This window comes from Dunckerocampus dactyliophorus, chromosome 2 (assembly GCF_027744805.1).
Source record: "Dunckerocampus dactyliophorus isolate RoL2022-P2 chromosome 2, RoL_Ddac_1.1, whole genome shotgun sequence".
Lineage (NCBI taxonomy): Eukaryota > Metazoa > Chordata > Actinopteri > Syngnathiformes > Syngnathidae > Dunckerocampus > Dunckerocampus dactyliophorus.
Genome location: NC_072820.1, coordinates 5,918,177 through 5,938,004, shown reverse-complemented (window position 1 = coordinate 5,938,004; position 19,828 = coordinate 5,918,177). Strand labels below are relative to the sequence as shown.

At 43.0% G+C, this 19,828-nt stretch overlaps 1 protein-coding gene across 6 annotated transcripts in view; it reads left to right on the top strand.

Moving 5' to 3' along the window:
* The window catches only part of LOC129176155 (cAMP-specific 3',5'-cyclic phosphodiesterase 4B-like), a 61,489-nt gene extending 52,992 nt beyond the window's left edge, over positions 1-8,497 (top strand). For all 6 annotated transcript variants that reach the window (XM_054766627.1, XM_054766626.1, XM_054766630.1 and 3 more), the window contains 9 exons: positions 1,471-1,564; positions 2,724-2,929; positions 3,015-3,113; positions 4,616-4,780; positions 5,120-5,219; positions 5,382-5,536; positions 5,984-6,106; positions 6,179-6,361; positions 6,439-8,497. In XM_054766627.1, the coding sequence (XP_054622602.1) occupies positions 1,471-1,564; positions 2,724-2,929; positions 3,015-3,113; positions 4,616-4,780; positions 5,120-5,219; positions 5,382-5,536; positions 5,984-6,106; positions 6,179-6,361; positions 6,439-6,798 (1,485 nt within the window). In that variant the 3' untranslated portion in view covers positions 6,799-8,497. The remainder of the gene's footprint in view (positions 1-1,470; positions 1,565-2,723; positions 2,930-3,014; positions 3,114-4,615; positions 4,781-5,119; positions 5,220-5,381; positions 5,537-5,983; positions 6,107-6,178; positions 6,362-6,438) is intronic.
* Positions 8,498-19,828: the final 11,331 nt, after the last annotated feature.

The window sequence follows — 19,828 nt, the reverse complement described above, 5'->3', positions numbered from 1 at the left end:
TGAGAAGAGGGGGAGCAGTAGAGATGGAGGGGGAGAGACAGACCACGCCAGGGAAGAGAAATAGAGATTTTTGGGGTGGGGGGTTTCTCCAAACTCACGTTTTCTGCAGTGCTGTTCTTGGCTGATTGTTCAGCAAAGAAAGAGAGTGAGATCCACCAGTCACTGTTCACCTTAGGGGACTCTTCAGCTAGAGCGCAATCCCCCCACCTCCCCCTGCACCCCCCCTCGCCACATCGCTCTCTCTCTCTCTGTTGCTGCCTCTCTTCTCTGTTTGGAGCCTGCCCTTCCTCCGCCTCATACAATCTGGGCGCAGGAAGGCTGGATTTCCCCCCTCTATGTCACTGGATCCCATCTAGATGGTGGCTGGAGGCAAGAGAGGCTTAGAAAGAGGGGTAGAGGCAGCAGGAAACAGAAAACAAAAGGAAATGGATTGATTGCATCGTGCGGGGATTCCGTCACTCGTGCCATCGCATGATTGGGGAAAACACCGGACAATGTGAGGACACGCATCTAACGGAAGATGCGGAGCTCTGCCGCAGCCCCACTTCAGAGACCTCAGATGGGGTGGCTTTACCAGGCGTCGTCGGCACTGGAAATCTGAGCGATTTGGGTGCACAGGGAGGTCTCGGGCTGTAGGTCTGAGCTCAGCCTTGGGGGTCCACTCAGAGAGGAGCATACAGGGCTTCTGCTGGGGAGCGCCAGGGGCTCAGCACAGCTCAGCACCATGCCTGAGGCCAACTACCTGTTCTCTGTGTCATGGGGATACATCAAGGTGTGTCTCAGAGTACAATTGGCATGGATGGGATCGTGTGTGTGCTCTTATGTTGTTCATGTTGTGAGGAGATGATTGTGCACGAGGTGTTAGTGTTATTTTACACACTATAGGGTCCCCATGAAATACAGTACATCTGAAAAATGTAGATAGTGTTGTTGGTCTTGGTCGGGTACAGGTCACAGTGGCGGTCATGGTTGATGTTTGGGTAAGACCCCAGCAAATGAATGTCATTATTGTGATGTCCTCTTAAGTGACAGAAACAGGAATATGTATGTGTGTGTGTGTGTGTGTGTGTATGCTGATATGCTGATAAAATGCTTCAAATCAATTTGCTTCTTGTATTTAACGAGTGAAATTATCATGATTCTGTCATCATGCTGCAGCTCAGTGGATGCTTCTGCTTAGAAAGCCTAGCGCATTTTATTTCCATGGTTAAAATGCATCAACATGCCACTGCTCTTTATTTGTTACAATGAGAAGCAGGCTGTGAGGGATATTGAGGACATAAACACAGCCAGTATGCTGCATCAAGAAAACAGATCACATTCTCTTGGGGCATGCTCCAGTAAAAAAACAAAAACAAGAAATGCTTCAGTACTCGGCTTGGAAAGAGTAAATAATTACTTTAAAAATACCCAGGTACATACAATATATGTTTATTAAACTCCATATATGCTTTGTCTTTATCTAACCAGTTCAAAAGGATGCTGAACCGGGAGCTAAGCCACCTGTCTGAGATGAGTCGCTCAGGCAACCAAGTGTCAGAGTACATCTCCAACACCTTCCTAGGTGAGGACCTGCATCTGATCACACACACACACACACACACACCCACACTAGCCACGTGTGGTGTTTATGTCGCAGTCCAAATTCAATGAACCAATGTCCTTGGAGTGCCTCATGTAAAGGTTACACTCAGCATGTGCCAAGTAGCGAAGGAACTCGTAGCTGGTGTGCACCACTGCTTTCAAACCAGTCGGATCTGGTCTGGAGGAAGGAGACAGGGTCCCCTTGCTCTAACTGCAGTGCGATATGGCGGGAGAACGGCGAGGGGCGGGGTCTCAACTGGGGAAGACTTCCCTCTAGGGAGATCGGGGCAAGGAGTGCAAGAGAGGGAGAATGCTTGTGAGCATGCTGTGCTGTGGAACGTGTGTGAGTGTGTGTGGGTGCACACAGTGCCACTGGGTTCAGATAGACACATGCATTATTTATCATGAGGACAGCAGTGTTTCCTTGTCTCTTAAAAGCCTAACAGCGTTTAGCCACTCACTCTAGCCAGCCTGGCTGCCCCATAGCCTTTCCTCCCTCAGTTAAAACACAAGAAAAGATGAAGTGTAATAGAGGACCAAGGGAATTAAGGAGAGCAGTAGAGGCGATAGAAACAATGGAGCAGCCAAGGGAGGATTCTTGCCTCGCACCTGTCAAGTAGAACGGGAATATTTCCTCCCCCGTGCTGTACTCTCTCCATGTGGGTATACTGTATGTGGTGGGACACTGTCAGCTGCATGCCGCATGTGAAGGTGTCTTTCAGCCAAGCACACACATGCACAAAACACGCCCGCATGTTAGCAAGTCCCTTCTCTAAACAGTTCAACTTAGCGATCTTAGTGAGCCGACTTTTTCCACTATTCTTTGGATTGTTATTACAACATGGCTGGCAAGGCCCGCTGGAATATTGTGACTTTCCTAACGTCTCATTAGAATCGCTCGACCCCTTTTTGTGTTTACCACACTCTGTTTGGAAATAGATGTAATTTAAACTTAATTTGGGGGGTTTACTGCTGTCAGAAGACGTATAATTTCAGTGAGAGATTACTTGCTAATTAAATAGCTCACTGCTGCTTTAATGTGTTGCCACATATGTGTGAGAGGTCAATGACCTGCCTGTGTTCACTGTGCCTGCAATAGCAATGTTGTCTATCACTTTTGTCCATTTTCTGCTCCACAGACAAACAGAATGAGCTGGAGCTTCCATGTCCTGTTCCCAAGTCAAGGGAAAGGAAGCGGAGGCAAGGCCAGCAGCAGCAACAGCAGCAAGGTGGAATGATGACTCAAATCGGCCAGGTGAGGAAGGGCAGCTACACGCCCTGTGTCTCTGGAAGCACCAACAGCCGCTTTGGAGTCAAGACAGACCAGGAAGAACTGCTGTCGAAGGTAACAGCTTGACATATTACCAGATGGGTCTCATATAGGTTGAAATGCTTACGGTCTTTCCTGCACTTGGTGTCCTCTTTACCAGGACCTGGAGGGCATCAATAAATGGGGACTGAATATCTTCAAGGTGGCAGAGCACTCTCACAACCGGCCCCTCACATGCATCATGTACGCCATCTTCCAGGTCAGTGTCCTGCTGCTTTGTCCTCCTCTTCTTCCTCAGGTTGGAGGGAGCTCATGACGTTTTCACACACACAGTCAGAGAGAGCGAGGCAGAGGCCAAAGAAGGGCATGCATGATACTTAATTTATTGTTGGATCATTGAGAATGAATTCTGTTGATTGGGTGGAACTGATATTTAGGGCTGCAACTGACGATTATTTTTCTCGTCGATTAATGTGAAGCTTCTTGTTTTGATTATACGGAGTAATCAGTTAGTCCAGGGGTGTGTCTAAAGTGCGGCACACAACACATTCTAATGATAAAATTAGGAAGGAAAAACCTCAAAAAACCCCAAACAACAGCAGTAAAAATGGAAAAATTTGCAAAATAAAATCAAAATATTAAGAGAAAAAAGTAACTGGAAAAAGTCTTAATTTTACAAGAATAACTTGAGAAAAAACAAGGTAATTTTAGTAGCACAAAGTTTAAATATTAATAAAAACATTTTTTTATGTTGTAATGTTATGAAAAACTAACAAAACAGTGAATAAAGTTGTCCTTTTTGGCAAATTAGGTTGCGGAAAAGTTGTAATGTTGCGAGAATAAAGTCACAATATTGAAGAACAAAGTCATAATTACGAGAAGAAAAATTACAGGAAGAAAGTTGAAATAGTTGGAAAATTTTTAAAAAAAAACAGCAGAAATGAAAATAACAGCTGTGATCTTACGAGAATAAAGTCAAAATAATACGAGAAAAAAGTTGTATTCTAACGAGAAAAAAACAGCACAATTTTACGAGCATAAACTTGAGGAAAAATAATGTCATTTTAGTAGCATCGAGTTGAAGTATTAAAAAGGGCGTCTTTTCTTAATCTTAATTGTTTAATCATTGAGGAATCGACTAGTTGTTGCAGCGTTACTGATATTTGCCCATTATTTGATTCTTGAAGCAACTGGAGCAAAATGGAGTGGATTTCTTTGCTGCAACTTGCAGAGGTGCAGTTTACTCGGACAGCTGTGGGATGTTGACATCAGAGCTGCAATCGGTTATCCAAATAAATCGACAATTATTTTGGTATTCATTTTTTTATTTAAAAATGTAAATATCCTCTGATTTCAGCCTCTCAAATGTGAATATTTTTTATTTCCTTCATCCACCATGAAGGCAGACCTATTATCTTTGTGTTTTAGACAAAACAACACATTCACACACATACGCTTTAACTTTGGAAAAACAGTGATCGACATTTTGGCCTGTTTTCTGACGCGTTCCAGACCAAACCACTAACTGTGTTTGGTTCATATTGATTTGGTCAGTGAAGGGCCTAAACGACTTCTCAATTAATTGAAACAGCAAGCTTCAGGTTTTTCATTTAAGAAAATAATGGTCACTTGCAGCCCCCCATGCAGATCCCATGCTCAAAACGTCACGGAATATGACATTAAAAATAATATCTGATTATATAAACAGTGCACACTCAAGTAAATCTAACCGCCACAGTTTTTTTGTTGTTGTTGAAACAGGAGCGAGACCTGATGAGAACATTCAAGATTCCAACAGACGCTTTTGTGACGTTTATGCTGACCTTGGAGAGCCACTATCACTCTGATGTGGCCTACCACAACAGCCTGCACGCCGCAGACGTCGCCCAGTCCACTCACATCCTCTTGTCCACTCCAGCACTGGATGTAAGTGTGCCATAGTTTTACCCAATACACCCTTAGTTTGAAAATGCAATGTAATTATCTTATTATCAGTAAATATAAAGCCTGCAGTATATTTGGAGTCCAACACGCCTTCTTGTAATCAGTCATAATTAGATGTAGTTTTGAAATGAAATGTTACAGCTTCCTCTTAAAGCTTTTGTTGGGGTTTTAATGAGCTGATGGGCAATGACGTCAACCATTCTGAAACTACATACCAGACAGTTGACACAGAGAGGGATGGGCTTCAATCAAATGCCAAGCCTGCTCAGCCAGTTCACGAAATGAATTTCATAGTTTTACTCTCCTTCTGTTCAAACACAGGCTGTCTTCACTGATCTGGAGGTCTTGGCAGCTATTTTTGCAGCTGCAATTCATGACGTGGATCACCCGGGAGTGTCCAACCAGTTTCTAATCAACACCAGTAAGTCCTGTTTTTAATCTGCTTGGATGCAGGTAAAAGCGTTTGCACGCGTTGTAGGGATCTGCCTCCAAAGACAACAGTGTGGGCGTTTAGGGAGACGTTATATGGTTACCATAGTTACCTGAGCTCCATTTCATTTCCCTGCCATCCTTGTTCCCGCAGACTCCGAGCTGGCTCTGATGTACAACGACGAGTCGGTACTCGAGAACCACCACCTGGCCGTGGGCTTCAAACTGCTGCAGGAAGAGAACTGCGACATCTTCCAGAACCTCACCAAGAAACAGAAGCAGACTCTCAGGAGGATGGTGATAGACATGGTGAGGCTATATCAGAATCAGAATGGCCTTTACTCGTCACTTATACAGAGGTACAAGCGAAATTGTGCAATTACCCATACGTACATTTCCAACATACCGTACAATATGACGGGGGGGTGTAGACAGGACAGGATGACTGGGTGATAAAAGGGAGAGAGGAAAGGGAAGAACAGGAGGAGGAGAGGGGAGGTGAAAAAAAAAACATCCCAAACTGTGCTCCTTTGGTGGAGTACATTGTAAACCTACGCAACATCGGCACAATAAGCACACTTTACAACATAAGAACTCAAAGACTTTGCACCAGGAGAGGGGGAAGGGGGGTGGAGGTGTTCCAGCGCAGGCCGGCAGCCAGCCACAGCAATCACAGCCATATTTTGGCACCTGCCCTGGCCTAAATTAGTCTTTCCTAAATGATGTCTAACATAAGGGCGTCTTTCTTGCTTTCAGGTTCTGGCAACTGACATGTCGAAACACATGAGCCTGTTGGCAGACCTGAAGACGATGGTGGAGACCAAGAAGGTGACCAGCTCTGGAGTCCTCCTGCTGGACAACTACACCGACAGGATGCAGGTAAGAAGCAGGCTGATGCCACCAGTGGGACTAACACAGAACCTAGAGATCCTTAACTGTCATTTCCTGCAGGTTCTCCGTAACATGGTCCACTGTGCTGATTTGAGCAATCCCACCAAGCCTCTGGATCTGTACCAGCAGTGGACAGACAGGATCATGGATGAGTTCTTCCACCAGGGAGACCGGGAAAGGGAACGGGGTATGGAGATCAGCCCCATGTGTGACAAACACACAGCATCGGTGGAGAGGACGCAGGTAGCGTTGCCGCACATGGTAAACTGGAAATAGTCCGGTGAGTCATGTTCATTGACGCCTTCCTTTCTCCCTTTCAGGTGGGCTTCATTGACTACATCGTGCATCCTCTGTGGGAGACGTGGGCCGACCTGGTCCACCCGGATGCCCAGGACATCCTGGATATGCTGGAGGACAATAGGAACTGGTACCAGGGCATGATCCCCCAGAGCCCCTCCCCTCCCTTCTACTCTAGTGACAGAGAGGGCGGATCACACGGGGAGGTGGAGGGGGCCCCCGTGGCAAGCAAGTTCCAGTTTGAACTGACGCCGGATGACCAGGAAAGCGAGAGCGCAGAGATGGAGTCGGCGGTGTGCGACGGCGTGACGCTCCAAGGCCATCCCTCACATCACGATGGGGTCGACACGGCGACACGTGACGTCTCCCCAGCGGAGACATAGCTGGACTGAGGGCTGGATGTGAGGGATGAGAGTGCAGCATCTGTTTTGCTGTTTTGGCTTCATTTAATTGCAGTGGAGCAATCCTGCAATGGAGCTCTTTGGAGCTTCCTGGCTGAAAGGGCCTTTCTGAAAATGGGGCACCCCTGCTAAAGAGGCTTGGAAACCCTGTGGCGGTGTGCTTTGGACGGTGGGCGATTTCTGTCAGACAGCAGAGACTCGGAAGTCACTGGCAAAGAAGGGGAAGTGGACATTTGTGTACTGGGACAAGTGAAAATTCCAAACTTGCACTTAAGGACGTTTGTTATATTTTTTTTTTAAAAAAAACTCTATTGTGTTTCGATTGGATGCCACGTGGTTAAGTGTCCAGTTAAAACTACTGGTCAGCAAGTCCTTTTTTTTTTCTAACACGTCTTAAAAATGTGTGTGTGCCTTTTTCTTTTCTTTTTTTTACAACCATGTCCTTTTGTGAGTGTATATATAATTTATTGAACACATCCATGTAGCTGTAAAATGTTACGTTTTCTACAGAGAGGACACATTTGTCTCACACCGTCTTCCTAATGTTCTGGCAATAGCTTGTTCTCACTGAAGCTTTCAGTGGCTGCATCTCTAAAATCACTTTGACTTCCCGGCACAGTTTGCACTTTGTGGCCAAAAGACGAGAAAACCAAAATCATATTGTATTTTCCCCCCAAAAATGACCACCACTTAAGTAACTTGTCGGTTCCGATTTGTTGACATTTAAAAAATCCAAATACCGTGTAATTAGAGCACTGCCCTCCTGCAAAAGTGTTCATGTTGGCTGAAGGCTGACGTCACGCAAGCTAATTAAGTTAAACCTCTCGAATCATTTCTGGGAGAAGATCCCATAACTTTGGTTCCGCTTCGGAACAAATTAATGTCAGCTTCCTTCCATGAGCTCACACGCTTGCACCTGCTGTGGTTAAGCAGCACCTCCAGTCCTGTGAATTCACTTTACAGCGTGACTCATTCTAAACTTTAAACGACTGTAGACACACATATGCACACCTAAAGACACCTGTTAGTGACATAATAATTGTATCTTGTAGTTTTTATTGCGGCACTTTGACGACAGTTCTGCAGCTGGTTGCTTGATCTGTCCAACTCAACCTTCAAGGTACCACGTTGTTGAGTGCAACCTTCAGTAAAAGTTGGCATCATGTCATGGCATGATCCACCTCCTATGTGTGAGTGTGTGCGTGCGTGTGTAAGCGGTCACATAATTGCACAAACTTGCTGCACCCAGCCTTGTAGTGCTGACCCTTCCGCTGTTTGTAACAGTGTATTTATTATCATGTTCCTTGTACAGTATACTATTGATATTGATGGAAAATCGTCACTGTATATTTGTTATTTATACGCACAACCATGTGTCAAATATTAGTTTGACTGAACTTGTCTGGTGGTTTCTGTTTTATTGTGCTCAACTATTTTTGTTTTAAGACCATAACATTATGCAGTTCCTGCACGATTTGGTTTGGGGAACGTTTGGATCCACCTCTTTTCGGGGGTGCGGAAGAGTTTTTGTTTGAATGGGAGTGTAGTATAATGTGTACGGTGCCGGGTCATTGTACAGCTAGCTTTTCAGCTTCCTCACAATACTTATGGTCAAATGGTATATATTGTGCTCAACAAATGTTTTCTATCAGATTATTAAAATGGGCATGTATTACAGAAATGACTGACTTTGGAGTCTTTTTGGGTTGGCCAAAGAACTGAGCGCATCAATTGACGTAAAATGGAGTGCAGTACTGGGCAGCCACCAGCGGAGGCGCTGTTGAGTCAGTCTCTGGTAAGCAGTAACGTGCGGTGGGGTTCTCATTGACTCCTTTGGAGTTTTTTTATGTTAAAAAAAAGGTTGTCCATGAAGATGACAACAAGAAAAAGAAGAGAATAATTTACTTTTGTTAAAAAAAAAAAATCTAACACTTCTTAGCCACATTTATTTATTCATTTTATAAACTGAAAAACATTTATGGTCTTATATTTTATCTGTATGTGAAGTACAAGCACCCTATCCATCTCCGGGAAAAGCTTTGATACTTTGTTGTCAAAGTCTGATCACCTTCTGGTGAGCTTGGATATATAATCATTCAGCAGGTCATAAAAAATATCTGTCATGCATTTGACTTGTTAACAGCTGCTCTGCTGCCAAAAAAAGGCTTTTCCTCTCTATGGAAGGACTGTTCAGCTCACGCACGCATCCACACTTTCAGGATGAAAGTTTTTCTGTGTTTTTCTCTGTATTTTATTGTCCGATTAACAAGAATAATGATGTCACACAAGGTGTAGAAAGTCATGGCAAGGGGCATGCACCATCCGTCATCCAGTGCACTCAGCGCAGTGCACTCAGACAGTAAGCTTGGCTGCACACTTCAGAGGAGAGGAGAGATTCTCCGCAGCCTCATCTCAGGTTTCTCTGCCCTGTATTTGATCATGAAACGGGTGGTGTAATGTTATTGGACTTCTGTGCAAACTACAGTCTGTTCTTTAAAAATTATGAAATAGAAAGTTATAATTATGAGATGCAAACGGCGCAAACTGTGCCGTGTTATGTGACGAAGGCTCCAGTGAAGAAGGCCGCACATGCGCAGTTTGATGTCATAATTTCAACTTTTTGTCTCATAATTATGACTGTTTACCTTGTAATTTTGACTTTTTATCTCATAATTTTGACTTTTTATCTTTTCATCTCATAATTATGACTAATTATCTCATTTTTTCGACTTTTTATTTCATAATTATGACTTACCACAGGGGCATTTTTTTCTTTCGGTGGCGGAAACAGGTCTGCATAGATTTCAGATCAACATTTGCAATAAAAAAAACAACACATTGATTAGTTCCAGCTGCAACAGCGCTCCCCGTCTCTCTTTAATTACCACTGTTCACTGGCTCCGAAGGAAGCTAAAGTAAGCCAGCTAAGCCACAGAGTTGACATCACGACACACAGTCAACCCTAAAAAAGCGGGGGTGCACAAAGTGCGGCCCAGGGGCCATTTGTGGCCTGTGGCTTGTTTGTTATGGGAGAATAAAACGAAATAAAACGAAACAAAAAAAGCAACTAAAAAATGACAATCAATTGAGAAAAAGGCATAATATAAGAGAGAAAGGCTGAAATGTTGATGTTAATAACTAATAATAACATCATGTTTAATTAGGTATTGTGTTTTTAGCCTTTGTAAAAAATGCATAAACTATTTACAGTATAAAAATATCCAAGGTCAAGGTTAGCAGGTTGGTAGGCCCATTGTTGATTGTTAGTCCAAGAAATAATGTTTTTATTTCTGATGCAAAAATTGTGCCTTTCCTCTGAATCACATGATGCTGCATATAACTTTAGGAAACTTCATAAAAGGTTGTCATTTAGTGCGTCCATGGTTGAAGCAGGATAAATTTAGGAGACGGGCGTTCATCACCTCTACTCCTGGCAAGTCTTCCTTATGGGTTCAGCAGAACCGCTGGCCTCAGAGTCATCAATGTAAACAGGAAGGGCAGACAAGATAGTGAAGCTATGTGCTCAGCCCTCAGGGCATTCACTCTCCCATGGCCGCCAGCACCTTGACTCAAACTGATAAGCGCCTGAAATACATGATCAACAGGCGCGGCATGAAAAACGAAATTAGCATGAAAGCAGAGATGACGTCAAACGGCTTTACGTTCCAAGGAAAGTCAACAAAACACAAAAGGAAAAGCTTGCCATCATCTCAACTGCTTATTGTGCGATGAGAGGTAGGCTTTCACACTAATGCTGGTGTGCGTCATACGTTTTATTGTGGTACAGTGAACGGTTATTTGGTTGAAAAGAATAGTTTTCTTACTGTATGTTTTTCATTTGGTCGTTTTTATTGTGCACAATAGGAGCATTAATATTGCGGTAATGACTATATGGACTTCCAATTCCAATTAAAATAAGTAAAATATATTTCCCTAAAGACGAGAGCAAATAGAGAAAAGAACACCTAAGCACCCAATCAGATTGCTCTGATGTCCCTGAACAGCTCACAGCCACTAGGAGCCTATTTATTATTTCATGCTGACCATACACTGCATGCAATATCCTACAAAAGTGAGTACAATAATCCCTCGTTTCTCGAGGTTAATTGGTTCCAGACCCGATCTTACCTTTATGCATTCCCACATAGTATCAGCATGGTACCAAATATAGAAGAGTAGTTTCGGTGGCAGATTACTATCACTGTCCTGCTCCACTGGAAGACTGAGCAGATCATTCCTGAACCATGCCATGTGGCGTTTCAACACAACAGAGGGGGAGCGTTAAAAACACACACAAGACTAGATTTATCACCTTATAATGAATTATTGCACTGGTCCGTATTCATTTATTTATTTATTCTGATTCTATTTTCGTGTGGGACTTACCTGTCGTTGTGAGGGTGACATTGGTTTTGCACCCTGCAAAACAAGCCACAAAAAATGTCTCGGCCAGCTGGCGCGTTGAAAAACCTTTTTTGGTGGCGGGCACTTGGCAGGGTGTGGTGAGTTATCGAGGCTCGCGATGTGATCATACGTCGGGCCGTGGCTAATGTAGAGCCCATGTGTGTGTGGCAGTCGGAGGTCTAAGGCGGACAGCCCAAAAACTGGTTGGATTTGTTGAATTTTACAGCTCACCTTCATATCATATAGCCCAGGAGCCACCAATGTGCATGGGAGACCCCCCCAACAACCACATGAGGCGCCTGTAAGCCTGCTTTTCTTTCAGGTTTTCAGTTAATAATGTGAGAACACGAGAGAGAAATACATTCTGGAATACAAAATGTGAGTTGTGGACACCAACATTTTGTGAATGTTCTGGTAAAACAAGCATCTTCGCTTTGTTTGGTTTGAAATAAGCTGTGAAAATAAATGTTGCAAGAATGTGTAGCTGTTGGCCATTTTCATTTTGTAAAAGTAGCTCTCACACAAACACTGTTGGTCACCCTTGATATAGCGTATAGTACATTTAAAAATGTAACAACTGAACACAGAATGGAGTTTTAATTGAGATCTATCAGTGTGGAAAAGGTTAAATAGCCATTTCTAAAACTTTGGGACTCCGGCCAACCACAGTGAGAGCCATTATCCACAAATGACAAAAACATGGAACAGTGGCAAACCTTCCCAGTAGTGGCCGGCCAACCGAAATTACCCCAAGAGGTCACCAAAGACCCCACAATAACATTCAAAGAACTGCAGTCCTCACTTGCCTCAGTTAAGGTCAGCGTTCATGACTCCACCATAAGAAAGACACTGGGCAAAAACGGTCTGCATGGCAGAGTTCCAAGATAAAAACCACTGGTGAACAATAAGAACATTAAGTTTGTCTCAATTTTGCCAGAAAACATCTTGATGATCCCCAAGACCTTTGGGAAAATACTCTGATCTGACGAGACAAAAGTTGAACTCCTCGGAAGGTTTGTGTCCCATTACATCTGGCGTAAAAGTAACGCCGCATTTCAGAAAAAGAACATCATACCAACAGTAAAATACGGTGGTGGTAGTGTGATGGTCTGGGGCTGTTTTGCTGCTTCAGGACCTGGAAGACTTGCTGTGATAAATGAAACAATGAATTCTGCTGTCCTCTAAAAAATCCTGAAGGAGAATGTCCGGCCATTTGTTAGTGACCTCAAGCTGAAACCAACTTGGGTTCTGCAGCAGGACAATGATCCAAAACACACCAGCAAGTCCACCTCTGAATGGCTGAAGAAAAACAAAATGAAGACTTTGGAGTGGCCTAGTCAAAGTCCTGACCTGAATCCTATTGAGATGCTGTGGCATGACCTTAAAAAGACGGTTCATGCTGGAAAACCATCCAATGTTGCTGAATGACAACAATTCTGCAAAGACGAGTGGGCCAAAATTCCTCCCCAGCACTGTAAGAGACGCATTGCAAGTTATCACAAACGCTTGATTGCAGTTGTTGCTGCTAAGGGTGACCCAACCAGTTATTAGGTTTAGGGGGCAATCACTTTTTCCACACAGGGCCATGTAGGTTTGGATTTTCTTCTCCTTTGATAATAAAAAGTTTCATTTACAAACTGCATTTTGCGTTCAGTTGTGTTGTCATTGACTAATATTTAAATTTGTTTGATGATCTGAAAGGAAGGACATCAGGAAGGGGGCAAACACTTTTTCACACCAACGTACTTGAGAGAAGTCAGTGTACAGCTTGTGTACAATTGGGTTCCAGCCTAGAGACATACTCAGCCACTTCATCAGCAAGACATCTTGGATTTATGTTTGTATTTGTTATCAAGTTGGGAAACTGCCCATTCTCTTGCTTCAGAATGTAATAGTACAAGTTGGAATGCATGTTTCCTTCAGTGAACTGCAGCTCCCCAGTGAGTGCTGCCAGACCTCGACGTTGCCACCACCATGTTTGGCTGGAGGCAAGACACAATTATTGTGTTACTCACTTGTGTTGCCACCTATTTAGACAATAATGGCTATGAGTAATTTTCAGTGTACACTGACTACTCTAAAGTATAACAAAGTGCACTGTTATGGGCGCCACAGACGCAAGGCCACATGGCCTCTACTCCATTCATTTTCAATGGAACCTGCGCGATGAGGCGTGAAATTCGTGCGTGTGAAAGCTTGTGTTCGTGCGTGTCATCGTGCACACACTGGCTCGCGACGCGATCCCAGAAAGTTGGAAAATTGTCAAGTTTTCATCGCCGTTGCCCAGACGAGGACCAATCAACGGGAGTTTCATTGATTAACCAATGAGCGGACAGGATGCTAATCAGTACGCTATACTTGCCGTGTTAGACTTTGTGACATTTCTAAAAGCGAATATAGATATATAAAGAAAAAAGCGACATGGAAACTCGCCGGTGAAACATAAACATATCGGGTTTTGAGTTTACATTCATTTTACACTGACATTTATGTAAGATTATCTTCAATACTAGCAAGATCCGGTACTAGCAAGAAGACTCAAACAAAACCGGCCGCTTTTCCTCCTCTGAACTACTTTGATACCCCCAAGTCCCCTCCACACCTGACAGCCAATCAAAACTGTGGGAGACTTGTACAATTTGCTCACTGGTGTCGCTGGTCACAGACGCTCGTCGCCTCCCGTGGGCATGGTTTGATATGCGTTGCGATTTCGCCAAGCGTAGTCGTGTGTGTGGTGCCCGCTATGGTATTGTCCTTGGCAAGTTATACTGTAATACTGTAAAATGGCTTGCTGGAACGTGAAATAAAACTACATGTTTTTGTTGAGGCATTAGAAAAAGATGGCTTACAATTTTAAAAATAAAAATGCTTAACATGAAACTTGAATCATCCTTTTCCTGTATATTCAGCAAAATGAAGGCGTCTATTTACAGCAAACACAAGCGTTTTCCATGGAGGTGGTCCACTCTTCCCTGGGACTGGGCAGGGAGTTTGTATAAAACCAGTCATGTGGTTTGTCCCCCGTTGACGTCAGCTGACTGATCCAACTCTGGCAGCGGCGTCTGTGAACTGTCTGGTTCCTCACACCCTCTCCGCTATACCGAGCAGGTCCTGAGAAGGCCAGCGAGCCGAGGCCAAGGCAGGGAGGAAGCGAACCACTTCCTGCAAAACAAACCTGCTCTCTCCATATCCACTTTATGAAAACAAATGTCTTCCTGGAGTTTCGACTCCACAGCTGCTATTTGTTTCCATTTGGAGTGACAGTCAGGAGTGAAGTCAACTGAGCAGTCGGAGGGAAAAATACGAGGGAACGATGGAAGATTAGGCCTCGGTGTGAGTTCCGAAGAAGGCCTAAGATGCATGAGGAAGGAATCATGCTGAAATAGAAGTGTGTTCCACTTGGAGGGAAATGATAATCTGGAAAAGATCAGATGAGGCATCAAGGCTTCTTGTCTGTGTGTGGTCTGTGTGTGTCACAGTCTGTAAAATGCAGCATTAGGACAATAACAGGATGGGAGCTTCCCAGAAAATGTCATCAGTCATGTGGTTATCAAACATGATGGGAGTCATGGACAAGCTATTGTTTTGTTTTTTGGTCTTTTCATGCAAAGATTCAAAAATGCTGGACAGTCGATCCCCACTTTTTGCAGGTGTTATCTTACGGGACCGGGCCGCACGGTGGCCGAGTGGTTAGCATGTTGGCCACACAGTCAGGAGATCGGGACGACCTGGGTTACACAATGACGGTGACAGACATCTTATATGATACTGTACCATTAGAACACCACGATTTATTTAAGCTTTAACATAATGTAATGATAAGATGACCCTCAAACGCTTGCTGTGTGTCAAATCCCATTTCTCATGCTGCATTTAAGGACATGGCACTAGCCTGACATTCGCACTGAGTGACCTTCCGGGCCTTTCACCCATCGTGCAGCCAGCTCAGGAATCGTTCGGACATAGAAGGGAACATCCCTGTGGCAGCAGCGCACAAGCGCATGATGTCATCTTTCAGGGGAAACGCAAACACAACTTGGATCTGCACAGTTATGAGAAGGCTTGCTTGCAAACACACACACACACACACACACACACGACACAATAGAATGTGAAATGGCAGATGAGCAAATGTGAGTGCAGGGCAGAAAGCAAAGCAGCTTTAGAGCTCATAAACCCATCTAGACATCAGTGTAGGCTTTGGTAAATAATTCCTCCAGCAACCTTTCTCAGCAAATAACTCAATTTGTTCATCATTTACATGTTTAAACCATATGTCATTTAAAGCATATTTTGATTTGACCTAGAGCATTATTCATTCTCATTTGACTCAGAGACTGGAAGGGAAAAGGGAAGAGCAGCTCTTTTCGCTCTCCGGTGTGTCAAAGAGAGCAAGCGCGTGGGAGGAGATGTTCAACATGCACTGCAGTGACAGGCTGTGGTGGAGGGGAAGATGGTGCTCCAGAAAAAGCCCAGAGGAGGTTTACACAATGTGCAAAGATCTCACTGGTGAGGTAAACAAAAATGACTCAAATATTAGGCTGCATCTAAAATGCTGCATGTGGTATCCTCACTAAAAACACATGAAAATGACTGAAAACCCTCACATTTCAGCATCCATTTTTAACACAGTATATCTTCTCAATGGACAATACGATATAAATAAAACACTTTAGAGTAGTCAGTGTCCAGCTTGTATAGCAGTATAGACTACACACTGAAAATGACTCAACACACAGCCATTATTGTGTAAACAGCTGGCAACACAAGCGAGTACCAAGATAATTGTGTCTTGCCTACTGTCAAACGTGGTGATGGTATCGTCATGGTTTGCGGGTGCATGAGTGCCGCCTGTACTAAGAAGCTATGGTTCATTGACGGAAACATGATTTCCAACACAAGTGAGTACCAAGATAATTGTGTCTTGCCTACAGTCAAGCATGGTTGTACTAGTGTCATGTTCTGTGGCTGCATGAGTGCTAATTGTACTAAGAAGCTATGGTTCATTGTCACAAACAGGATTTCAAACACAAGCGAGTACCAAGATAATTGTGTCTTGCCTACAGTCAAACGTGGCGATGGTAGCATTGTGGTCTGGGGCTGCATGAGTGCTACCTTTACTAGGAAGCTATGGTTCATTGACGGAAACATTACAATATTTCGAACACAAGTGAATACCAAGAAAATTGTGTCTTACCTGAAGTAAAGTGTGGTGATGGTATCGTCGTGGTTTGTGGCTGCATGAGTGCCACCTGTACTAAGAAGCTATGGTTCATTGATGCAAACATGATTTCCAACAAAAGTCTGAGGTCCTAACAAGTAACAAGTAAATTTCCCCGCTGTGGGATAAATAAAGTACATACAATACAATACAATACAATACAAAGTGAATACCAAGATAATTGTGTCTTGCCTACAGTCAAGCATGGGTGTGGTAGCATTGTGTTCTGTGGCTGCATGAGTGCTAATTGTACTAGGAAGCGATGGTTCATTGATGGAAACATGATTTCCAACACAAGTGAGTGCAAAGATAATTGTGTCTTGCCGGCAGTCAAGCATGATGGTGGTAGCATCATGTTCTATGGCTGCATGAGTGCTGCCTGTACTAGGTAGCAGTGGTTCATTGAAGAAAACAGGAATTCCAAAACAAGTGCATACCAAGATTATTGTGCCTTGCGTACAGTCAAGCATTGTAGTGATAGCATCAAGATCTGGGACTGCATGAGTGCTGCTGGCACTGGGGAGATGTGGTTCACTTCGACATTACGAAGTAGGTTATGATTCCTCACCCTTGGGAGATTGGGTCATCATAATAATGACCCCAAACACACAAGATAAGAAGTACTCGGTGATGGAGTGAGTATGACTGCCGACCTGTGCAGCTCTAGTCAATTCCATGCCCAGGAGGATTAAGGCAGTGCTATGTATGTGTGCACTGCATTATACTGAGAGTTTCCAGTATTTCTGATTGTTGTTGGTCTCTACTGCTGTCTTTAAAGCAACAATATGTAACAATTTTACATCAAAATAGCACGAGTGATGGTAGGTACATGGGCTTGTAATGAGGCGACCGGTGTCCCTGAGAAGTCATGGCAGTTTAGTTTAGCTAGCTTATTCAGTGATAAAAAGGACAAAAAAAATAAAAGAAGAAAAAAAAAAAGACAAAAATCCAAATTAAATTAAATCAAAATAAAATAATTAATTAAAACTATAATTAAATTAATAGAAAATAAAAATAAATGAACAACCATAAAATACAGGGGAAAAAACCTATTATTTAAAAAAAAAAACTATATATTGTTTCACAATAAATACAGGATATAGACTAAGCAATTAAATAATCAAAATGCATGAAATTAGGAAAAATGATATGAGGTTCTCAGCATTCCTGTTCTTCCATATACTGTATCTTGTAAACACCATACTGTTTCTTAAATCCAAAATGTTGGTTGATGATAAGATCTGAGGCGTCAAACAACATGTAGCGTGATTGATGTGATTTAAGATATGATTGTGTTTTACAGTAAAACCTTGCTTTGGTTCCCAGCCCTTGCATTGTTGTACACGAAAATTCCAAAACAACATTCTATAGGAAAAACACCAGCCACCGACATGGCTGAAAACTCCTTTTTGTCATCATTGACACAAATTCTCACAGTGGTGATGTAAGGAATGAGATTAGTCAATTGTTGTTCTCTTATGAATTCCAGTAAGGATCAAACTGTGCACTGAATTAACCCAGCTTCCTGCGTGCCCACTGGCCTGCTCTCTTTTATAGGAGCGATAAGGCAGCCAAATTTCCCCCTCCACCCTGACTGGAATTAACAGCTGCTCCGCACCCTCAGACGCTGCCTTCTGCATCGTCACGGCTTCCCTCAAACGTGGCCCTGGCTGCACGTTGCTGACCGATGGAGGATGCAGATATGATCATGTTGTGACTGGGCCTCCTGAAAGTGCAATGTCTGTCAGACAGGACCCTGTTTTTATGTCGCTGCGTGCAGGCCCGTGTAGACCCATTAACCACACAATATCTGCTTATTTCTTTTTATTTTGTGTAAAATCATATGCAAATAACTTAAACAAAAAGCGCATGCATGCAAGTCCACCAGGTCCCCCACATTGCACAAGCATGTTTACTGTTAAACGTGTGCTGTGTCTGTAGAGAAAACACACAGAAAAGGCAATCTTGAGTACATCTATACACAGTGGCTGCCCAGATTACAGCACTTTGCTCACATGTAAATATAGGCTGAGAGGCCGAGGCAGGCCTACGTGCGGATCTGAAGCCACCAGAGATGCCTCGTGGTTGCTCAACCATGACGGTCAGTGCCATTAAAGCCCTGGCAGCAGTAGCAGCAGGGCAGTCTGATTGTCTGTCCGTCCTCTCACAGTGAACTTTGAACCAGTTTGGCAAAAAAATAGTATCAGTGAGAGTAGCGTGTGCAGCCTGTCTTCATGCACTTTCACCCGCAGTTCAACACATCATAATTCACTGCACTATTACTATGTTATGCTGAAAAGTGGTCCTAATGTTAGTCGTTTTGTGTATTATTGCCTGACGAGCAGTGCGTCGTGCACCCCGCCTCCAACCCTAAGTCAGTTGGGATAGGCTCCAACTTACTTAATGAAGAAAAGTGGTATAGAAAATAGATGGATGGATTTCAGGCTGTTTTCTTATTGAATTGTATTACACTTAGTGGCAAATGTGGCGACCTTTTCTATCTATTCTGAAGTGAGAAATTAAAAGATAAAGTTGGAAGACAACGCCCAAAATACATTTTGGGTCACACAATTAGGAACCTTTCCACAATATAGCTGGACCCCATTTAAGAGTTGTATTGAGATTTATGTTTCTACAAAAACACTATTACTTGTTTTGGATTGAGAATTCATTCATTTATTTAATTATGTGATTGTCTTTTCATTATTTTGATCATGTATTATTATTATTATCCATCCATCCATCCATCTATCCATCTGTTTTCTATACCGCTTATCCTCACTAGGGTCACGGGTGAGCTGGAGCCTATCCCAGCTGCAATGCAGTCCAATCTACAGCCACAATCATACCTATTTGAGTCAATGAATACCAGTCTGAAAGCCTCATACATTTTAAATGATTGATTATATTATACTATATGAGATGAGATGAGATGAGATTAGATTGAATTTTATTGATCCCTTGGGCATGTGCCCTCATGGAAATTATAATTGCAATAGCAGCAACACCGTATGCACTATACAAGACAGTAGTAGTTAAAAAGTTTTTTAAAAAAAAGGTATAAATAAAACGGAAGAATAAAGTAAGAATAAAGTAAGAATAAAAACAGCTATGAAAATTCAACTACAAAAATATCTAACGCAAAAAATGAAATTATTGCACATTTTCCGGTTAAAAAAAAAAAAAAAATATATATATATATATATATATATATATATATATATAAACTGTACATTAATTATTAATTATCTCTGATGTACTCTAAGACGTGTTTTTCCTTACCGCACGAGACATTTTAGTTTTTTTGGCACGGCAGTAGCGACACCTGGTGGCCACAAGTGGAAACTATCCTCCTTTATATTCCAGTGTTGTGTGCATGTCCAGTTA